The 20,247-nt window shown below is 46.9% G+C and overlaps 1 protein-coding gene across 1 annotated transcript; it reads right to left on the bottom strand.

Moving 5' to 3' along the window:
• Positions 1 to 50: 50 nt before the first annotated feature.
• Positions 51 to 20,245, bottom strand: LOC122167471 (beta-galactosidase-1-like protein 2). Its single transcript, XM_042832087.1, has 20 exons — positions 20,163 to 20,245; positions 18,494 to 18,553; positions 17,563 to 17,760; positions 17,028 to 17,096; positions 16,626 to 16,721; positions 15,128 to 15,236; positions 14,771 to 14,863; positions 12,391 to 12,472; positions 10,505 to 10,569; positions 8,012 to 8,096; positions 6,910 to 7,047; positions 6,500 to 6,580; positions 5,901 to 6,007; positions 5,378 to 5,524; positions 4,920 to 4,991; positions 4,322 to 4,400; positions 3,015 to 3,102; positions 1,831 to 1,945; positions 1,210 to 1,326; positions 51 to 748 (listed from the first exon to the last, which is right to left on the bottom strand). Exons 1-20 carry the CDS (start codon positions 20,243 to 20,245, stop codon positions 662 to 664), a joined length of 1,971 nt encoding a protein of 656 aa, XP_042688021.1. The 3' UTR covers positions 51 to 661.
• Positions 20,246 to 20,247: the final 2 nt, after the last annotated feature.

Raw genomic sequence — 20,247 nt, 5'->3', positions numbered from 1 at the left:
CCTGACCTGAAACAGAATGGTATTTTTGACAGAGGAAAAAAAACCACATGTGAATTTTTAGAACTTTTTTTTTTTTTTCCTCCTTTCTGAGAGAGAGACAACCTCCATATTAAAACGCAGTGGAACAAAGCTCACAGTTAACTCATTTGACAACCAATGTGGCTTCCAACAAGTGAACCAGTTGCAGCCCCTCTGCAGACCACATTGATAAATTCCACCTGCAAGTACAACACCATGGGTTTCCACACCTGGTTACTCGTATATTCACCAACTATTTTCTCCCTAATTATAAAAATGAAGAGGTCAGTCATAACATGTTTTTAAAGTCAGTGGAGAGCTGGACTCGGAGTTTAGTTCACTCTCTCTCTCCTGCCTCCAGCACCATGTTACTCCCTCAGATCCTTCTGTCCATAACATCATGCACAGCCATCCAAGCCCCAGCTCCTCAGCGGTGCACGCAGATGAGCTTCAGCTTCCATCAATGAAACCACGGATTCCAGTTCCTCTGGGGCTCATTCTCTCTTCTGAGCTTACTGCCAAAGAGCAAATCCTTGACCTGGGTCTAGTGGAAATTAAGAGGCCCAAGTGCATGGGCCATCATGTCCCCAGACATGCAACCAGGAGTGTTCAAGATGAACCAAAGGTGGGAAAGATGCTCTCGTCAGTCCACATACTGGGTCCTTCCCAAGTAAGGTATGTCGACAGACTGTATGATCCGTCCTGCAGTGCGTTCCTCAAAAATGATGATCTGCAGAAGAGAGGCACATGGAAAGCTCTTCATACAAAGGCAAAGTTACTTAACGACTTCTAAGGGTAAAGGGCATACAATCACTGCAGAGAAAGGAAGGATCATTTAAAGAGATCAATCAATATGACTTGGAACAGTAACTCTGATTCTTCAGCACCGCACAATGCAGAAAATGAACGAGCATCAAATCGGCTTCATCTCGATTTTGAACTTGATGCTGCACTGTGAAGTTTGGCTGAGATCTCTGTCATGTCTTAATGACTGTCAGAGCCACATTCTTAGCTTTAGAGCAGCACCTCCCCTCATTTTCACAGATCTGAGGAGCTACGTCTCCTTCCTTCACTACTGCCCTCGTTTTCAGCTGTAGCTAACTAATTAATGTACTGTATTTGTCTAGATCTTTGGGGCATGACCCTGAGCAGGATCTTTAACAATACACACAAGACATCAGAGCCTCTCACCTCATTGCTCCCTTTCCACAACCAGGGGCCAGGAAGGTACAGTGTTTCCTGAGGTCCAATTTTCCAGTAGCGGCCAAGGTTGTGACCATTGACAAACACAACTCCTTTTTCCCAGCCCTAGAATCAGGACAGCACACAGAATTAGTGAAGCAGCTGTATCTAACATCCCTACAGGAAATGCACTTGCACTCTTTCCAGTCACTTTCGGCAGGTTTTCTGCTTGCCTTCCTGTGCCATGTCTATAAAGAAGCAATTCTTCCCATACCTCAAGGAGGTAGGGATAAAACTTGCCCCTCCTTTATGTTTTGTGCCCATCACTCTTCAGCAAGTAGAAAACAAATAGCCCTTGCCTATCAGTGATCAAGACTAACCATTCATTAGCAGCTCTGCTCCATCAGCACTGCATGTTTTCTCATTAAGGCCACTGCAGACAGAACAGCATTGCCTGCCAGCTTTAGAAGATTTTTTTTGCACCATCAAAATAATTTGTTTTCTCAAAGCACAGAGGAAGACTACAAGGCAGCGGCCTTGACTGGCTCAGAGCTGTGACACAAGGCTCTCTTCAACCAGCTTTTGCAAACCCTCATGAATCAAAAACGGTGGGGAAGGACAAGGACTTGCCTGTAGCTTCAAGAAAGTATCCTGTGGTTGATGCTCTATCCACAGCTTCCCACGAAAAAAAGCTGGACCAACAAAGTAATCTGGGACTGCGCTCCATCCAGCAGTGTGCCGCAAGCTGAAAGAGAACGGCCAAGCACAGCTAACAGCTGGGCAGCACCCAGTTCCAACACAGCCTCAGCATCATTTCAGAGCCCTGCTTACAGCAGTGGATGGGATCTGTTACACACAACAAGGCTGCAGTTTCCTTCCATGCCTGATGGAAGGAGTTACTTCCTGCTGGTAGTGCTGAAGGCAATATCTTTCGCACTGCAAAATGGTGATGCTGTTAGCAAGCACCTAGCTGAAAGGAACAGGTGGAACATGTCTTGGTCTTCATTCTCCTACGCTTGCCATGCCACTGAAATGCAAGTCCTTGGTGCAAGAAAAGGAAATACGGAGTTTCATCATCTCTGCTGCCCTCTGGAAGCAGAGGACAAACAGAACAATCAACACAGAGCACCAAAGTCCTACAGAACCCTTACAACTGCATCTCTTGGATATAGGGAATTTATTGATCCAGTGCAGCGTGACCACTACTGAACGATTCAAGTGAAAGCCTATGACAATTCCTTTCACAATGCCACATCTTCCTACGCACTCACTGCAAGCTGTGCTCTGCTGCTACTGGGCAATTGCCAGTGAGTGGCTGTGGTGTGGCCAAAGCTGCCCTGCAGTCACGGGTTTTGCACATCACCCCTCAGAAAGACCCCCTTCACACTGCACCTGTTAAGACTGTCCTTAAAAATTTCAAAATGTTGATTTTTCTTTTTTCCTCTTTTAAAAGCCTGCTTGGTTTCACATCACCTCTCCCTCCTTCCTACGCACGTTGCGGGAGCTGTGCTATCTTGGGGGACGCACATGTGTTATTTTCTGACATTAACAAAACTCCAAATAGTCTGTTTGGAACATTGGCCAGAGCCCACGGGGTATCTGTTGTCTTAAACCGTGTGGAGAAAACAGCACTGTGGTCTGAAATGTTTTGGGGGAAGGTATCAGCAAGGAACTTAGCAAGGCACAGATTTACTCACCTACTTTTACATGGCGTTGCCTTTCTGTTACACGTGTAACTGCTGCCTCCCAGATTCTGCACTGCTGCTAAGCAGTTGGTTTCAAATGAGCAAGAACAATTTTTAAATCCCACAAACCTTTTCAAGAAGTCAGGTTTCATCTCCAGGCTGTAAATCTTGAAGTTCCTCAGGGGGGTTTTATTCAAGAAGATGTCACCAATTAAGCCTGTAAGAGCAATGGGGGTAATGAAGAGTTGAAAAGCAGCTAAAACTGATAGATTCTCCTCTCTGAATGCAAGGAACAGCAGGAGATGGAAAGCAGCCACGCTCTGCAATGGAATTAGAGGCCATATGGTCCCATTGCTCATCCAGACTGAGTGGAGAACATTACTATACTTTGGCCTCTCCACTCCCTCCTTCGCTTTAACTCACTAGGCCATTAAAACACCCTCCAAGCAGAAAACACTGCTGGCATGCACAGCAGATGGGGTTTTGTTGTTATTGTTGGTTTTTCGTTAGCTGCCCACGTAGAGATTTGTTAAAGCACTAGATCAGTTACCTCTCTAATAGGAACAGCAAAATTTAGCACGGGGAAGCACTCACACCCAGGGCTGATGCACTGTTTTTCATCCAAAGATCTTAAAATACTTTAAGAAATAATTTCCCTCCAGCACTTCCTTGTTAGATACTCTGCACGTAGCAAACAGAGCCTAGGCCCTAATCGAGCCCCCTAATTGCAGGGCTGCAGTTGAGCCTGCCCAAGAAGTAGAGGCTTTATACACATACTCTGCAGTATAAGAAAATTAGTACAGTCACATGCCTTGCTCCATTATTCTTTCTTGTATGCTTTTTGCATACATTTCCCCACTAAAATAGAATCTCGGGGTTTCAACCTCTTCCAGCTCCACAATTGTATGTAATGGACTTGAAAGTTTCAGCAAATTCTGCTCAACAGGATGTAACTCGTTCCTCCTGAATACGCTGAACGTTGTGTGAGTTTTAAAATGCTGTGATTCTCCAATATCAAACCCCAGGGGAGGACAGAGTTTAAAAGAGGTCTTTTCCTTCCTGCCCTGTGAAGTAACACGCTCAGAGAGCAAGAGAATGGGTACCCTTCCATCACCTGGCAAAATCGAACAGAGCAGGATTCAGCGATGGCCTTGGGTTCAACTGCTGCCCTATAAAATGAGAAGCCTTAATGCAATTTGTCAAGCAGCCGCTACTCTTCACCTACAATCACTGCAGACAGGGAGGGATGAACAGCAGTTCTCACAGGTTCCCTCTGTCACACCATTTCCCCCCATCTCCCTCACACCTTGGCTACAACTAACAGCTGCATCAGTCTGCAGTTTGTAAATTACACAAGAAAGACAGTTTCAGAGAACTTAAACCCAGAGAAGCATCTCGGACAGTGAGAGGCTCCATGAACAACAAACTCAACTCGCCTTTCCGCTGCTCATTCAGCGCCAGGCCGTAATTGACACGACCACGGTTCTCAACCAAGAGTCTTAACTGCCTGAATCCCTGTGAAGAAAGAAGAAATGAAGAAGAAATGGGAGAGCATCAACAAGAGCAGTGCACAGCACTAATGCCTGGAAAACAACTGTCAGCAGCAATGCTGAAGAGGGGAAGTAGCACCAGGACTTTTGGCAGTCGCAATTCATTGCTTACTGATGGTCTCAACCTGCTCATAAAGGTTTTTCCTTTTCTTCCCCTGTTGAATTTTTAAATACCAGTTTGATGGAGAAATGGAGTTTGACATAGAGCAGGCTTTTGGCATGTAGCTTTGCCATGAGCTTCAAGAGCAGCACTGAGTATTCATGCCTGCTCACCTCACCCAAGGGGCTGTGCACAGCAAGAAGAACTTGGCAGTGAAATCATGCTGTGTTCCACTAGGGAAATGGTATCTCATTAGGGCACACCAACCATCCTCTGCATCAGAGCACCATACCAGCTAGTTAAATGGATGAGGTGGGAGGTGCCTTCTTGGGAGCTACATCTTATCAGAGGTTTTGGTTCTGTGTGCAACCTCCATCAAGTTACCTGTCCTTCAGGAAGGGAGAGCTCCACCGTGTTGTAGTCCAGCTCACCAACATACATGGTGTTCACAAACACCTGCATAACAGAGCACAAGAGACAAGAGCAGCATCTCATCAGTTACAGTCTTGTGTTGTGTAGGTTATCAGAGCAGTATCTGGGGAGAAAACTGTCTCTAATGGAGATTAGAACCTAGGGTCCACAACTCTCTCACTGATTCAGTCTGGGTGGAAAAAAAAAAAGATTCAAAACATTTCTCAGAGCATTCAAAATTTAAAGATAATCTGAGTTTTAGCAGACCTCAAGCTGATTTACAAATGAAAAGGGTTGGCACTTAGCTGAGAACTGAAAGAGCAACTTCTAATGTAAAAACATCACATCTTACTGCACGGTCGACCCATTTGCTGCCTACCTGCTGAGATCAGGGCATTTACATCAGTGGAAGTTGGCCCCAGGCTCCTCACCTGTGCTCGGTCCCGGACATGGTCTCTAGAATGCAGGTGTCCACCACCAAATATGACAGTCTCATAGAGTACATATCCATAGGACTGCCCACTGCTATCATTTAGCTGGAGATTCTCCATGTTAACTGGGAACTCTGATTTAATGGGCTGCAAAGGAGAAAGAAGTTGAATGGCAGAAGTGCTCTCTTAGCACCAGCAGGTCACATAAAGGCAATTCATTTCAGACAGGCATTCCACTCTGCCACAGATCACATCCACTCTGGGAGTTCCCAGAGATCTGTTCTGACCTGAGCTCCCTTGTGACCTTATGAAAGTTACAGCAATAAAGGCAAAGTACCAGAAAAAGGAGCCAAGAAGTTGCAAAGCTGGAATTCCAAGAGAACAAAAGCAGCAGTAAAAAGCGTAAGATAAGAAAATAGGTCTGCTGACAAAACATCCTTATCCCTGCATACCAGTGCCAGATCTTTCCCTGCTAACAGGTGATGACTTTTCATGCTGAGGTGCATAAAATTGGTGGTACTACCTGTACAAGTGATGGTAACACATCCCAGAGAGAGATATATTGATGCAACAGGATCGCACCATACGACGCCTTGCTTTCAATCATGGGAGGGAGAGGCAGAGGCTGGCCTGCAATGCAGAAAGAAAGATGGAGCAACTATTTCAGATGCAAAAAGCCGACACAGATCTAAGGCCTCTCCAGACCTCTTCTGATCAATCTTTCCACTGAATTACAGAGCCCTGTATCTGCTGCCAAAAAACGTGAAACAAGTGCAAGGGTTGAGTAAGAACTGCAGTCATTCTGCAACAATTGCCACTTGTCTGGGCCCAGAACAGTAAACACTAAGACATAACAAGATATAATATAGCCAGTGGTGTTTCCTTCACATCTGCATTTATTTCTAAATAGCCACCATACATCTCGGGGTACAGTGAGATGATGCCAAGTGCTACCTGCCTGCTGATCACAGACTAAATACCCAAAATCCCTGGTCCTCCTTCCCATCTTTTGGAAAATGCTCCCAGACAGTCAATCAAAGCCGCAGGGCTCCGGCAGTTTAGAATATTCTGATTTAGTGCAGTGGACTGCGACAGTATTTTGGCTCTAGGATTTATAATTACCAATGATTGTGCTGAAGAGTTGTCGGAGCTTGAAAAATTTGGATGTATAGTCTCCAGCCTCTGTCAGCACAGCATCGTAATCTGAAAAAGAAGCACACGTACCATCATTCAAGAAGTGAGAGCCCAAAACAATTCTCTTAGCAAGAGACAAGTTAAGGAAACTTGTACTATGATTTGTGTCACTGTACCTAGTGACACAGCCTGGAATGGGTCTGCAAACAGGAAACATCAAAGTAAGCCTCCTCTGAGATAAGCATTTGCTTCAGAGCTACGTTCCAGCTCAGCTACCCATGACCATGAGGTTGCACTGATTATTTCAAAGTGCTTCTGCAACTCTAAGTAGCCCAAAGGGCAGCCTGAGCTGCACTCTCACAGTAGGTGCATGAGCAAGGCAGTGACAGAGAACTCACCGTAGCTGGTGACATCTGACTTGTATTCATCAGTCTTCAAAGCACCATTCATGAAGCCAAAGTTGGTGCCTCCATGAAACATGTAGAGATTAATGGATGCTCCTAATTTCAGGATGCTTGCTACAGTATTCACCATTTCTGTAAAGGAAAGGCAATGCCAAGAAGTGCACAAACCAAGAAGCTAGGCTAAACCTCTTCTAGTAAAGCAGACTCAGACATTCTGGTCCTTCTCAGTGAGCCATGCCTGTGTAATTACAGCAATTCATACTGTGATCTGCATTTAGCCCTCAGTAAGGGCAGCACACTCATTGGCACATTGGGGTAGATTAATCCATGCAAATATACCTCTTGTACAGGCGAAAAAGTAAAACTCATGGACACAGGCAGGAGTTCTGCTCTTAAGCAGGATTACTCAGTCATACTCCTGAACTCAGCACAGCAACGATCCAATTACAAAGACAACTGCAGGAGGATGAAACAGGCATTAAAGTACACTTACACAGGTCTTAGATGCCCTTGAGGTGGTGGAGTTATTTATTTTAGTACTAGATTTCCTTCCTAACGAGCTTGTAAACTGCAGTAAAAATGAGTACTTATCAGAAGGTGTCACAACTGCAGGAAGCTTAGATTTGCCCTGTTCCCAGAACATTCATTCAGTAGACAAATGATGTTACTATGATGAGGGGTGCAGAAAACTTCAGTGAAGATGATATTTTGGCAAAATGGAGTTTACATCAGCTCAGGAGGTGGAAGAGAGAACTTAAAGCACTTGTTACATTTTCAACATCAACAGAGCAGCTTGAGGCCTTGGAACACATCATAGCTAATACCTTCAGCTGTCTGGTTCTCTGCACAAGCTCAGAATGTCCCTCTTGGAGAAACAGAAAGCTGGCTTTGAAAAACAGGAATTAAAGAGAAGCTGTTTACCAGCACTGCTGAAGAAAACCCAGGGCACAGCAATGTGTTCACTGAGACATTGGTCACTCACAAACATTCACAGCAAAGGTTACAGATGGACAGAGCATCTGAAAAAGTTCTGTCATTTTTCTGTTACTGTTTGCAGAGGAAGAAGCCCCCCTCTACAACACCATGTGCTGCTCACCATCTGCATCGAAGACATAGTGAGGGCCTCCCCAGTTATCAAACCAGCCAGTCCAGTACTCCATTACCATCTTGGGCTGATCTCGCTGCACCAAAACAAAAACAGAGTTACAATGGACAAAGGGAGTCTTGCATGCATCCCTCTTTTTATTCCTCAAGTGGGCAAAAAAATAAAAGTCAATCAGTGAGTAGCATGCCAGTGTGGGCCAGCAATCCAGAAATGGCAGCAAAACCAGAAAAGTGCAGCGTGAGGCACGAGGCAACAACCACTGCACACCATCAGGTGATACCCACCAGTTCTGGATATTGTTGTTTGGTAGAGCTGTAGCAAAAAAAAAAGTCTAACCAACTATCAGTGTTTAGCTTTTGCTAGAAATAGGCATTTATAAATGTCTACTTATCAGCTATGCCACTGCCAGCTGAGGGTTTGCAGGTGCACTGCAGCCAGCGCTTGCCAAGGTGGGAACAGCAGACCTTAGCAGCTTAATGCCTTTTTAATGCTGCATATGGCGTTGGCAGGAAAAAATTAGCCTTTGCAGGAATTAGGTCTTCATTATGAAAGCTCTACACACAGAGCAGTTGCTTCCCATTCTTCACTGCTTGCCAGCTCCCTCAGCTCCTGCAGAATTCCACCCGGCCCCATCACCTTGCACAGAACAACTGCACTCCCTGCTCACAATATTTATTTCCAGTCAAGGCAATTTGGCCATATATTTGATAGGGGTTTTATCTGATGCTGCATGAAATAGCCAAGGTAAGTGGCATTAAAGAAACTCATGTTTCATTAGGAGAAAACAACTGCAGGTGCCTGTAATAACCTAATTGCTCCAGGTTCAGACCAGCTCTCAGTAATAGGTTTAATCACTCCATCCCCAGTAAACAAGTCAAAGAAGTTCTACTGACTTCTGGAATAAGAGATCGTGACAAGGAAAAGGTAACAGAGCCTCACATTCCTTATGAATATGAATGACAGGCTTCCTGTCTCCTAATTATAAGTGTGGCAGTGGAGGAGCTGCTTTTGCTGGGCTGTGTGTTATGTATGTGTTCAGTTTGTGTGAAAGGTGCCCTCTGTTCATTTGCTGTGTGTGGTGGAATTTTCCTGGACCTGAAGAAAGCAGAAGCACACAAAGCAGAATCTCTTTTGTCTGAACAAGACAAAAAAGAAGTTAGTGATGGGATTCAGCTCTCAGCACACCAACAGTAAGGCTGCATTTCACAGACTGAGCAAAAGCCAGGGGAAGAGATCAGAATAGAATCGATCGTGGCCAGGGGCACGTGTCAGCTGTTCTGAACTTCCCAGGCTGACATCTGGAGCACACAGAGCAATAGGGAGAGAAGAGGACAGAGAACGCAAGGAGAGAAAGAACCTGTCACTAAAAATCAAAATTTGCTCTTGCCTTGCCACCCCAGCATCACACAAGATACTTTCAGCATCAACTGCTCATTAGGCAATTCCCTACCTCTTCTTTCACACTGATTCACATCTCTGACAGTGCAGGGAATTAGAGGTGCTCAAGCAATACACTCCATGTGAATGCATTTCTGCAGCAAACATTAAATGCCAAGTAGGCTGGGCTGCTCGCAGGGCTGCAAGGGCACTGCACTGCTGGAAGGTGCTGCTGGGAACTTTAGTCAGCATCTGAGGACCACAGACTTCAGAGTGACTCCTGAGGGATTGCACAGCACCAGGATAAAAGAGCATGGGGAAAAGAGCAGCGACCTTCTGGAGGAAGGGCAACTGCAAAGTAGGATACTATTGGGTCAACACTTGAAAGTGGAGTAAGCAATGAAAGTGGGCATTAGAGAAAGCAGCACAGCTGCATCCCTGTTTGACAGTTACTTTTCTTGGGGATCAGCTACAGTATAATAACACCCACAGGAGCTCTTGTTAGGCAACTTATGCAGAGACCAGATTGCTCCACCAGCTTTGTGCTTCGGATGGTCCTTTGTCCTTCCCACTGGTACACGCTGCACTGTCACTACAGAAAACATGTTTGCCAAACAGCCTCGTGGAGAGCACCTTCTCCTGCCAAAGTGTGCTCATTTTAATTATTTAATCAATCACTGAATATTCAGAAAAGAATTACTAGGCACTCGAATCTGTTAGGCATTAGAGATGATCTACGCAGGCAGACCTACAAATTCAACCAAGGAAAGAGAAATAATTCAGTTTATTGCAGCTCGTGGCTCTGTGACAAATCACATCCATCACCAGATGTCAGTGCCCTGTTGTTTTACAGCAGTGGGTGCAATCGTGCCATACTCTAGTAGCTGGACTAACAGCCCTTCAATACCTTCTAATTTGTTATGTAGGACCCTTTTGTGGATCTAATTGTCATTAAAGCCCAAGTAATAAAGGGCTTGCTGCTTGCACCCAAAGAGTAACAAAAACTCCAACTATCCTCCCAAAGAATATTGTCTTCCAACAGAAGGAGCACTAATTTTCTGTTGAGATAAGCTGTCCTTAGACAAACAGAGTCTTTCTGCATCTTACCTGCACCGTGTCCAGGTATTTCAGTACACCAGGTTCCAACTTCTGAAAGTTAACAGTGGCCAATGCTGTCAAGAAAAGAAAAAGCTGTTACTAATTCAGACACCTGCAAAATGCTCTCATGCATAGGCTCATGCATCAGCTCAGACAGAACTGGAATATCACCTGAACCACCTCCCCAAGAATTTCCCATCAAAGTCCTCACTGAGCATGAGGGACCTGAGGGGACCACAGCACACAGTGGAATACCTGCAGGCTGTGTTCTCAGCCACAGCATTCAGAGCTACAAGAAAGAGAGCATCAGAGTGTCTCATCAGCTTTAATTAGAGGCTGTAAAGCACCTGGAGATCCTCAGATAAAAAGCACCACATAAAGGCAAACTTATTATTAGAGTGTCATCTCTGGATGCCGCACCAACCTCCCAGGCTTTAGCTGCAGGAATGTCTACCCAGGCAATCTCACTGCTTGTGATGTCTGTGGGGATGGGGAGAGGGACTGCAGTGGGAGTGAACCAGGCAGAAACTGTGAGTGGAAGATGGCTGTGTGCTCCTACCCCATACAGCACAGGGGAGCCAGCAGTGCTGCACGCTGCAAAAGCTGAGGCAAGAGCTGGCAACGCAGCGACCTGCTGTCAGTGTCCCAGCCCATAACAGATGCTAGAATCGTTTCCATTTGCTGGGATGCTCATTTAGCGTATATTCAAACAAAGCAATAAAAGAAGAACTATTTTCAGCCCTTTAATCTGATGGAAGCAATGTTCATCTCATGCCTAACCTCACTGGGAGTAGCACTGCCTGGTGTGACACAGGAGCAGTGAGGTGTTTCATCTGCACCTATTCAGATTCTTTCTAGACCTCAGTCACTCCGTTTTCCCCAAAAAACTTTGAAATTGCAGGAGCAGTAGTGTGATTCTCTTGTAAAAAGTGACTTCTTACAAAAGAGCCGGCATGGGATCCAGCCCCAGTTGTGTCAGACAGAGCACTTCAAACAGAATACTTACAGAAGCAAAAGCTTACTTCTCTCTATATATACCTTGAACGTAATGGGCTGATCTATATAGTGGGCTGAGCTGAAGAATTCAGCACAGGCAAACACAACAGGAGAACAAAACAAAATGTAGATTTAGCCTTGATGTGATACATTAGTTTGCGATCCTGAAGGCAATGCCTAATGCTGCTCCTTGTGCAGATTAACAGCACACCATTCAACATTGGACAGGGATGGAGAACCAGGCCCAAAGCCTTATTCAACCTTTCCACAGTAGGCAACGCTCCCATGCACACACCTTTCCATCACGGTGCTTTAGCTTTGGCCTGGAGGGAACCTGGAGCTTTATTTTGGTGCCCATCAGTGCCCAGATGGGAACCAGAGCTATAAGGCACGAGTTTCTTGTCACTCACTGTGCCCACAGAGGAATCAAAAAGCTCTCAGTGTGTAGCATGCTGGAAAAGGTAACTCTGAGCATGATGGAGCTCGGAGCTGGAAACACTCCTGCAGAAGATGCTGAGGTCTGGATGGGATGTTTCACACCTCCTGGACTGCAGTGAGAGGGTGACCCTACGTGGTCACAGCTGGAAACTGCTGTGCTCCAAAAGAATCAAAGCACTGCCTGGTGTGACACAGGAGCATGTTTCATCTGCACCTATTCAGAACCCTCAAAAGCAGAGAGGCTGCCTCCGTGTGGGGCAATCCTGCAATCACTGCTACACCATGCACTGGGAAATAAACCTTTCTGAGAAGGGACTGCTGTTGTTCTGCGTGCTTGCAGCCACCCAGGGCTGAGCTCCGGCCACAGCCACAAAGCAGCTGCCCTCCTTCAATGCAATTTCATTCAATTTCATCCGCTGCCCCAAGGAACAGCCTCACCTGCTTCTCCCACGAGCTCTCACCTCCTTCCACTAAGCCAAATGATAACCCATTCTTGTTGTCCGAGGTCATCAGCAGCTCCACAATCCCCCTGCTTAACAGAGCCTGCATTAAGAAGAGGAAAAGCCAGCGTTAACAGCCCGAGCTCTGTATTTGTCAGGATATTGCAGTGTTAAAGCACGTTGTCACCATCTCTTTGTCTAACAATAGAAACTAATAGGAGAAAAATGCCCGTTTGCCAGTGAGCATATCCATCACAGGACAGCTGGGGTTCTTGGATAATCACATCTGAAAGAATTGATGGGTTCCTCAGTACCACAGAGCGCTGTATGCGATGGCACTCCCAGCTTTGTTAAAATGCATGCACACGCATGCTATTCCCACCAGGAGTGCTCTCTCACACTTGTCCCTTCACACTGTGGCTGATGTTTGAAAGAGGGATTAGGATCTGCTAGTAGCAACTTAACCCCTCTTCTCAGTACAGCTGCAGTCAGAGGAACTCCAGCAGCTCCAAGGAGCTTTGAACACACGCCTTCACCCTCCTTAATACCAAACCAGGAACTGCCAAATGGTGATACGAGCACCCACAGCACGTGTGCTGACTCGTTAAGACCTGCTGCTCATTTAAACAGCCTTCTGCACGTTGCACACACCCACACACACTGTGCAGAGGAGACCTGAGCATCACACACAATCTATGTTAGAGATGACAAATTCAATTCAGAGTGGAAAAAACGTGTTTAGTTTATCGATCTGTCATCGCTGCATCAATACCCAAATGGATGCTGGGATCTGATAACAGAACTGGAATTTCTAGTAAGTTTTAGGATAACTCTTTAAGCATTTAGAGCTAAGTCTCTTCCTTTTTAAATATCCTTTCCATTGAAATACAAGCGCAGCATGGGGAAACAGCAGAGCTGGAAGGCATTGAAATGCACTGCAAGACTTCAGTGCGCAGCACAGAATCCAGGAACAGCAGCAGTGTCTGAGGCAGTCACAGGTGTGTGCTCAGCTAACCCCAGGTCACTGCCAGCACACCCTCTCATGGCCTGAGATGGCCCAGCAGAGTGAGAGGAGGACAGATTTTCAGGCTTTGTGTGAATTGCACTGCATGCTAAGTGCAGGTGTGATCTACTTGCTGCTGTTGGAGCTGAGGGCCCAAAGCACCACTTCAATCCAAGGAAGCTCTGCACACATCCAGCTTTCCCACAGCTTCTTCTGGAAGCACTGCACTTCCTCAGCTGTAAGCTGTGCACAATTCTAGCATACAACAAAGCAGCACCACAAAAATACACCCACAGGCCTGGTGAGGAAACGTTATCTGTTCTGACAAGTCTATGGAACATCACAAGCTCTTTCACCACTGAGAAATGGAAAAGTAAGAACGGAGCTGGCACGCTGCTCAGACACAACAATCTCTGTGCCCCATTCATCCGGGGCCCTGAAAGCCACTGACCCACTTGCTTGTCACGAGGCATGGGAAACAAGGAGCAAAACAACACAGATAAAAAGAGGCAATCTTGACTTTATCAGTTGAGGTCAGCAGCTAACCTTAACGTATCTGTACGCATTCTTGCTATATATCTTTCCAAGCAGTATGAAATCACTCCAGGAGGTAGAGTTAGTGCAGAAGCAGGTCAGGACTCCTGCCTTGATTGAAGAGCCTCCATATTCTTGGAACAAGGAGATGACCTGCTCCAGAACTAACCTCAGGGTAACACCTGCACACCCACAGGGTCTCAAAAAGACCTGATAATGCTGGGAACACGCAGTTCATAGGACGTACAACCTCTCTTCTCTACTGTCACACTTCAGGTATTCGATGAAAAGAAACCAAGAAACAAACTTTGTAAGACAGACTGCTGATCTTGTTACTTCCTGCCTTGCTATTGTACTGGGGAAGAGTGAGCAGGCCTGACTCATGTTAGATTTCCCTCCTTGGGAACTGGCCAACTTCACCACATAGCCTGGAGTCAGGGAGCAGTCCATTCCAATTGACAAGGGTAAGGGAGACGTTAGGTAAAATCAACCTTCCTTTGGGTAAATTAACCTTCCTGATGCTGAACCTCAGATTACATTAGATTAGGAATGGAGAAACCCTTCTTTGATGCTGTCCAAGAGAAGCAAAGCAGGATTAGCAGGAGACAGCTTCTTCAAGGCCAGCTATGAATGATGGCCACTCCTCCATTTCTGTTACCCTCTTCTCTTGAATACACAGGAACTCAGACTGTCAGCAGTGAGAGGTGTAGCCAAAAGAAGTACCATGGAAAATCTAGCTGGATTTAGCACTGATGCTTTCAAGGCTTCCCAAAGGCATGGTCAAATTTACTCAGAAGAAAGTACTGCAAGGAAGGTGGTTTGAGTGGGACTCACCACAGAAACAAGTAAATGTGCCAACATTACCATTTTCACGTAGGCCATGTAGTTTGGGTCTTTGGCATAGGAACCATATTCATTCTCCACTTGCACTGCAATGATGGGACCTCCTCTCTTGTACTGTTGGAAACAAAAGGGAGACGTTCACTGCGATTTCTAATCAGAAGGAGCAGAACCACAGCAGTGCTGGCTTACAGAAAAGATGCACACATCTGCACAACCCTCCCAGCACAACCAAACGTCTCCCACTGCAGAGCTGACATGGGCAACTACAGCAAACAGGGGTTCCCCAAGTGAAGCTGGTAGATTTGCCACTGCTTTGACCTGCTGCTGTGACACAGCCCAACACTCATCTGTGTACAAAGGGGCAATGGCTGTACTTGCCTGAAGAGGGACTACGATAGGCATGAGGCGATCAAAATAAGCATCCACTGCCTCTGTGAAGCCCTTGTATGTTGTTCTCAGCTGCATCTCTGGGTCCTGCAGCAGCCAACTACGAAAAAACCAGCAAACAGGATCTGTTAAAGCCTCGTGTCAAGTCTAGGCTGCTAGAGGAAACACCACTCACTGACAGCAAGTCACATTTGGGCAGGAATAACTGATCCTCCCGTGTCACTTGGCTAAGTGCAGGTGTGGACAACACAGGGAGTCACCAACGACGTGATCTTAACTCTGCTTAACTCTGTTCTCTCTTAAGCTTCTGTCCAACCAAAACATGCTCAGGTTGCAAGGTGAAGGAAGTTTTTCTACTTACACACAAGCTAAAACCTGAATGTTAAATTATGGTGGGTGCTTCCAACTTCAGAAACACGGCTGCAGAAACAAAGTTGCTGCAGCAGACGCTTGTATGTAGATAATGCAGAAGGCAAAACAATCCTGCCTGCTCTTCATGTGCTGTTTGCAACAGCGTAAGTGATAACTATAGAGGGGATTATTCAAGAGCAAACCAACAAGTACAAAAGGGTAAGCTTATCACTCTAAGGTTACTCCAGAATTGCCCCTATCCCCAAAAGCACCCTACAGCTAAGTGCTCTCTCATAAAACCCCAATCATCATTCAAATCAATGGTTCCAGTAATTGTTCCCATGGTCTCTTCTGCTGATTTACAAGATTTAGTTGGCTGTTTGGGGGTTAACACAGAAACAGGCAGTCTAAGAGCAGAAGCATGCACTGCTGTAACAATATAAGCAGAGGAAGACTGCACCCCCCCTGCCTCTGCAAAAGGCATCAGTGAGTTCTGCTTTCAGAGGTTGGGAAGACATCCAGCTCAGTGAGCTCACAAAAATCACCTTCGAAGTTCTGTACCTGAACCGTGCAGGATACAAAAGGCATTTTGAAAAGATAAATAAATAAAAGACTGAAAGAAAGAATCCCCAAGTTTCATCACGTGTCTCTACTGAAGGAAAACAAGGGGTGTGTAACCAGGCACTGGTTCCACTGGGATCCAGTACCCAAGCAAGCCTCACTACTGACGTACTCAGCTCAGCTCCCAAGGGCTCCTACCAACAAGCAGTGTGCTTTAGGAGAAAACACAGCTGGAGTTTGGAGAAGCTACAGGACCTCAGGACTTTATCACTGCCAGTCAGATCACACATATCTTCCAGCAGGACTTTTAAAATGGACCTGAGGTTAAACGAATCCTTTCATCAAGCTGCAGATGCTACTGATTGTATTATGAAGACAGTCAACTTGCAACAGCAATGAAGACAGATTTCCTCAATTCTGTTTTCCTGCTGTAACCATTATGTCATAACAGCTATTGTTTTACAACGTAATTCCTCCCCCCACCAAAAATAAAATAAAAGGATTACATTTCCAGGCTTACTATCTTTATTCCACAGCAAAGTTCAACAACACACGATGAGCATTCACCTGCACTTACCTGGGCAGGCCACCGAGGTCCCACTCTGAGCAGATGTAAGGTCCAGGACGCAGAATCACCCACAGCCCATTCTTAGCTGCCAGGGAAAGGAAGGCCCTAGAGATGCAGACACTGTGATTACTGTCTGACTGCAGCATCCCTACTCCAAGTTCCCCTAATACACCAATCACCATGAGAATTTAGGTACCAGAACCAGAAAGGAATTGCTAGGTGAAATGATTACACTGGATTGATGCTAAACTTGTAAGCTCCCAGGGCTCTGGGAAGCAGGGGAAGAAGTGATGGTCTCCATCACCAGGCCAAGGCAAGGCTTTGCTTCAGAAGCTGGAAATGCTATCTTCACCCAGAACCAACACGCACACCCTCCCCCCAGTATTTAATGACAATATTTGCGCCACATACTCCAGATCCAGGTTCTCACTGAAGTCAAACTTCCCTCGTGTTTGTTCATGAAGGTTCCATGGTACATACCTGAAAGGCAAAGTCAGGGCAGTGACAACAAAGCGCTGTGTTTGTGAAGCACAGAAGAAAAAAGGCTGCGTGCTCCATTTCTTAGTAACAGATTCAGGGATCACAGAATGCACACATTACAAAGTCCCTACTTAAATATTATCTGTGCCTCTTTCCTTTTTGTCATGAGCCCCTTCCTTGCTGCACTCTTTTCCTGTACTCTGCAGTACCTGAGTTTCTCAAGACCACCAAACACAGTGAGATCAGCAAAGAGGAACAGCAATCACTGTCTACATTTAAGCGACAACCTAAATTTGAAGACACTGCAGCTGTGTAAACCACAGACAGATGCTAAAGGGGCTGGCAGGACAAGAAACTCATCTTTTGCCATGACAAGTACCAACAGACATCACCAGGCGCCACCACATCCCCAGCAGCCATCAGGGCTGCAGGCACATATCCCAGGGAGAGGAGAGAGCACGCTTACGTTGTGAGGGTGTTCAGACCACACGCCTTCATCTTCAGCATGCGATCTTCCCAGTATTCCCTGGGGACTCGGAAATAGTGCATTGAACCTCCGAAGATACGGAAAGGCATTCCCTCCAACAGGAACTGTGAGCGCTCCGTCTGCAGCCCCAGCGTCCTGCCCCACAGCCGCAGCGGGACCAGCTCGCTCCAGTTAAACCTGGAAGAGAAAGGGGGAAAGGTGAGCAGCCAGCCTGCAGCAAAGGAGCACGTCCTCCTACGAGGGATTCGTGGCGTCACCCCCTCAGTTTAAAGGGAGATTCAGTTCATCACTCAGGAAAGACGGCGTCTGCTGTCATCACAAACTTACATCCGCCTGCATTCCTTAATGAAGAACCAGACCAAATGAGACGTCGGGTTCTGAAGCACTTACCGGCTGGAATGCTTATAGCACAGCTCCATTCAGGTCAGTTCCTGCATGCAGGAAACTACCTCCTATTGCCTCGCACTGCTCCCCACTTCATTTTGGCTGAATCAAAACAACCTTCTTATCAGCTAGTCCAGATCCAAAGCAGCCACAGTGCCTCCATCAGACCACCCCAGTTCCATACATGAATACACAACAGAGCTGGACAATAGTAGCTTGTTCCACTGAGACATCATCACAGCCAGATGCAAGAAATGAATTCCAGTCTCAAGAAAACAGCAACCCACACATTTCAGAAAAAGTCACATTTGGAGAGGGAAATGCCCCAGCCTCTGGCTGTGTTCTATACTAAGTGCAGAGCGGGTGTTAGCAGAGGGTGAAGGCTTTCAGAGCTCACAGCCTACAGGGATTACTGCCCAGGAGCCTGCAGCCATTACCTGTCCTCCAGCATGAGACAGGGACACTACGAGGAACTAAATCTAGGGCTTCCCACATATGGCAGGGCTGGCTGGCAAGCACAGAGTACCTGTGTACAACAGCATTCTCACAGGGCTCTGAAACAACAGGCGGCAGGCATGGGTAATACCTGGAAAAGCAAGTCTAGGTTAGAATTCACTGCCTTCAGTCAATGAGTACTTGTGCATTTATCAAATCATTTACAGAAAATGGCGTTGAACAAAGACTTAGTAATGGATCCCATTCAGAAGGTGGTACAGGAACAGCAGAACTTTTGTGAAGACAGCACAGCTGCAAAGAAGAAGAAATCAGCATGAAATGAATGGCAGTCGTATTGAAAGGATGACTGCCTGGATAGGAACCACCACCAGAAGCTGAGCACAGCCAGGGAATGATGACTTAAGGCTGAGGAGCAACAGCACTGTCCTGAGGAACTGGTTGGGGGAGCCTGAGGCAGGAAGCTCAAAAGTTCAGGTGATGTGAAGCTCCAATTTTGGAAAACAGTATACATCAAATCTGTTTGTGAGCCAGACAAAGCCCTGAATTACACCTGCACACAGCGCCGATGCAAACAGTGTCACTGGAGGCAGAAGGAACACGGCGCTCAGGAAGCATACGTGGCCAGATAAAAATAAACTAATCTCTTAATCTCATCTTCTTAATCCTGGCCATAACTTGGCTGAAAAGTCCCCTCCGAGTTTCCCACCTCCCAGCTCCAGCAGCTTCTGTCACCAAAGAGGCCTGGGAAGACTGAGGTCCTCTCTGCACCCCAGGCGTGATGGAGTTTGGCTATCGCCCTGCACCATGTGCTCAGGATGAGGAGAATGCTGGAAAAGAAAGTCAGAAGTGGGGAATAAAGCAAGGGGCTGCGAGCTGTCTTTGGCAACACTAAAGGATGCGCTTCAGAGGACAAAGGACTTTACAGCTAATCCCTAAGCCCTACTTAGAGCTGCCCAAGAGGAATTTGTTGTTTATTTCAGGCTTCTTTTGACTTCAGAAAAGTGAAAGCTTCCAGCTGCCTTCTCGTGCCCACATCGCAGTGACCAGCAGCGCATTTCAGAGTGCTTTACTTTCAGGTGAGCCGAGCCACGGGGCAACGCTCCGTGCCAACCAACGGCGTCCAACAAATCCACTCCCGGTGAAGCCAGACTCCCGTGCTCCCACCGCCATCGCTTCGCAATGACACGGACACACGCGGACGACGGCCGGCGGAGCGCTCGGATCGATGCGCAGAGGACGGATCCATCGGCGCTCTGATGCAGTGCATGAGGTCAACGGGCGGCACGCCTTCAGCACCCAGCGCTTTCACAGCAGGCAATAAATAGTTATCATTTTACCGCCGTGTTTATTTAAAGCCCAATCCACTCGGCGAGCACCTAACAGCCGATGTGCGCTGCGATAACCGGAGACGTTCCTTTGATTCCCCGCCCCTGAGCGCCCATAAAGCAGCGGCCAATTCATTCCCGTGCTGCACAAAGTTCACAGCGCTGCGCCCATCGGCAGCTCCCAGCTCCTGCGGGGCTCAGGTGCGCTCAGCACGGCCGCAGGTGGCCTCGAACCCGGGGCCGTCGCACGGCTTGGGCGCAGCTCCCCGTTATCGGAAAGAAATTGACGATTTTTAGTTATTATTATTATCATTATTTTTACCTAAACCTTCATTTTTCGGCCCCGCCCACCCCCAAGCCCGCTTCCCCCGGCCCTCAGCACCGATTGAGCGGCGGGGCCGCGGCGGCTCTCACCTGCGTGCCAGAAGCCACAGCACGAGGAGGAGCAGCGCGACGCCCCCGAACCGCCGCTGCCGCCGCCCTCCGCACGGCCACATGG

The sequence above is a fragment of the Centrocercus urophasianus genome, unplaced genomic scaffold, assembly GCF_019232065.1.
Source record: "Centrocercus urophasianus isolate 14NV4802_14NV808 unplaced genomic scaffold, USGS_Curo_1.0 seq_37, whole genome shotgun sequence".
In the NCBI taxonomy this organism is placed as follows: Eukaryota; Metazoa; Chordata; class Aves; order Galliformes; family Phasianidae; genus Centrocercus; species Centrocercus urophasianus.
The sequence above is the reverse complement of the archived record's forward strand: the minus strand, read 5'-3'. Positions and strand labels throughout refer to the sequence as shown.